This window comes from Ictalurus punctatus, chromosome 5 (assembly GCF_001660625.3).
Source record: "Ictalurus punctatus breed USDA103 chromosome 5, Coco_2.0, whole genome shotgun sequence".
NCBI lineage: Eukaryota > Metazoa > Chordata > Actinopteri > Siluriformes > Ictaluridae > Ictalurus > Ictalurus punctatus.
The window spans coordinates 34104809-34107308 of NC_030420.2; the positions used below are offsets into that span (position 1 = coordinate 34104809).

General features: G+C 43.6%; 1 protein-coding gene across 1 annotated transcript in view; it reads right to left on the bottom strand.

Moving 5' to 3' along the window:
• qsox1 (quiescin Q6 sulfhydryl oxidase 1) overlaps positions 1-2500 on the bottom strand; it is a 21745-nt gene that overhangs the window by 11185 nt on the left and 8060 nt on the right. Inside the window, exons 3-4 of the mRNA XM_053680488.1 lie at positions 1911-1959; positions 1680-1782 (exon numbers count right to left, since the gene is read on the bottom strand). Coding sequence (XP_053536463.1) covers positions 1680-1782; positions 1911-1959 — 152 coding nt within the window. The remainder of the gene's footprint in view (positions 1-1679; positions 1783-1910; positions 1960-2500) is intronic.

Genomic DNA, 2500 nt, shown 5'->3' on the forward strand with positions numbered 1-2500 from the left:
TAATTACTTCTGAACAGGAGGTTGAATGTGACTGGTTCATTCCGAGCGCAGTCACATGACCCGTCATAGAAGGGTGTGTATACTTATGCAACCTACTTATTGCAGGGTTTTGTTTTTTTTTTACATCAGGAAAGCTCTCAGTTTTAACAGGGGTGTGTAAACTTTTTTTTTTTAAATCTCCACTGTATGTAGACAGACGCAGTAAAAGTTGAGTGAAAACAGGACGTTTCAGAGGAACGTCGTTGATCGGCTGCGTTTCCGATGAAGCACGCCGCTCTTCTCAGCTGATGAACAACATTCACGTCCTGCTTCTTCAAGCTTCGCGTACTACGCTCACCGTTTACCGCATCCGCTGCACGCTCGCGGTGTAACCGTGCAACCGTCCGCCCCTTAATCAGACCTCTAACACGTGAAGAGTCGGAGACCAATAGGATTTGAATGATATGTTTTAACTCCTTGAGCCCGCCTCACCCCGGTCCCGCCCACGTACGCGAAGCTCCGCCCCTAGGGTTAGCGTCAGCGGTTTCGCTAGAGTTAGCGGTAGCAACTCATGACTGACATGACATCCCTATTAAACGCAGTCTGACATTCAGAACGCACACAAGCGGTAACAGTTTTTAAAACGGGATTTCTCTGCCAGGTAACACACTCGTGCTGAGGACGGGACTTTAATGAATTGATTTATTTGAGCATTTTCTACAGATCTGTAGGTTATTTGTAAAGAAAAAAAAACTGTGAAATGCAGCAGGTGAAATGAATTGACGCAGCGAGCAGAAACCTACTGTTATCAAAACGTGACAAACAAAACAAATGAATATTTTTTAACTGATGTCCATAACGCTGGTCTATTGTTGACATAGTGCTGTGCTACGTCATCATCTTTCATCGTGAATGATATCTAATCTAATCTTAGACCAACCTAATCTAGTCCATCAGTGCTGATTATACAATGTCACCCCTGTTTCCAAGCAACCGGCGCTGATAAGCTAAACATATCATACCCAAGCCAGAAGCTATAGCTACAAAAGAATTACAGATTTTATTAAAGCTACTGAACTCTAGTAACCTTTCTTGTAAAAAAAAATAATGATGATAATAATAATAATAAGAAGGAGAACTTATTCTGAAACATTCCTGAGCAGCAGCTTCCCACGTTGTAGAAATCCTGATAAATCTGTTCACTTCTCTTTAAAACTCCCCTGCCGCTCTGCGTGTGTGTGTGTGTGTGTGTGTGTGTGTGTGTGTGTGTGTGTGTGTGTTATCCCTGGCTGTGTCTCAAATCACACACTATGACCTTATACTTAAAAGCATTTTGCTAAGCTAGACCATCCAGTTTGCCAGTTTGTAAAATTCAAACGCTAACGGAGACAATGTGCTGAGGAATCCCGGACTCTGATTGGTCCGAAGGTGTTGATTAGTGTTCTCGAACAGCGGCTCTGGTAGTAGCGCAGGTTTATATTAACGCACTCGGTCTGATACATCATCGTTTCTATAGCAACGGCTCGTTCACAGGGACGAGTACGGCGGAGGCTCCGTATAAAACGGATTAAAATAAGTGTTTCTGTGGTGAAGGATCGGGATGGTAACAGTGTATATTCTCCTATAACAGCACCACACACACACACACACACACACACAGAGTGTTTTATTCTTTACAGATTGACTTTAAATGTTCTGACCTGGTTTGCTCCAGTGGAGGACATGCCGGCGGTGTGGGGGTTTTATGAGACTCCAGTTTATCAATAATGAGATGACGGAGACTTGGGACATCACGGGAGAAGCCTGTACACACACACACACACACACACACACACACACACACACACACACACACACAGATCAGTGTTTACAAAAACTCCATTAACTTTATTTCTGTAAATATATACTGATATACAGAAATAAATTCATACCGCTGATATCTTCACCTGTAGAGTCGTTACTGGAGAATGCTGGGAAAAACTGAGAGAGAGAGAGAGAGAGAGAGAGAGAGAGAGAGAGAGAGCTGTGTTGGACAGGAAGAATCCCCCTGTTAACTAAGATTCAGTGAGTTAAGTGCGACAGTATTGTCAGTATTGACGTGAGGAAAGTTGCTGGTCTTCAGAGTCGGGTTACGCAGCTGTCTAAGTGGATTTTCTGAGCTTCACATTCAGATTAATAAATCGCCGGCGTGTAGGCCACGCCTCCGAGCTCACCAGATTTTTGAGTAGAAGCGTCTGAGACAGAGTTTTTCAATACCGTCTACACCACCGCCTTTAAACACAAACACTCGCCTTTATACCTGAAAAAATCCGGGATAGGAAATACGGACCGAAGAAGGAAACAGCGTTTTTCCCCCCTTTGCTGTCAACTGTAACTGTTTAAAAAGAAAAAACCCGAATATGATGACTTATTAAGTGAGAAGATGCTGAGCATGAAGAAATAAATATAACCGGAGACTGTGGTGAGGCCAGATAATTGAACGCCGGGTGGGCCTGGGTAATACAGGGTGGGCCTGGGTAAT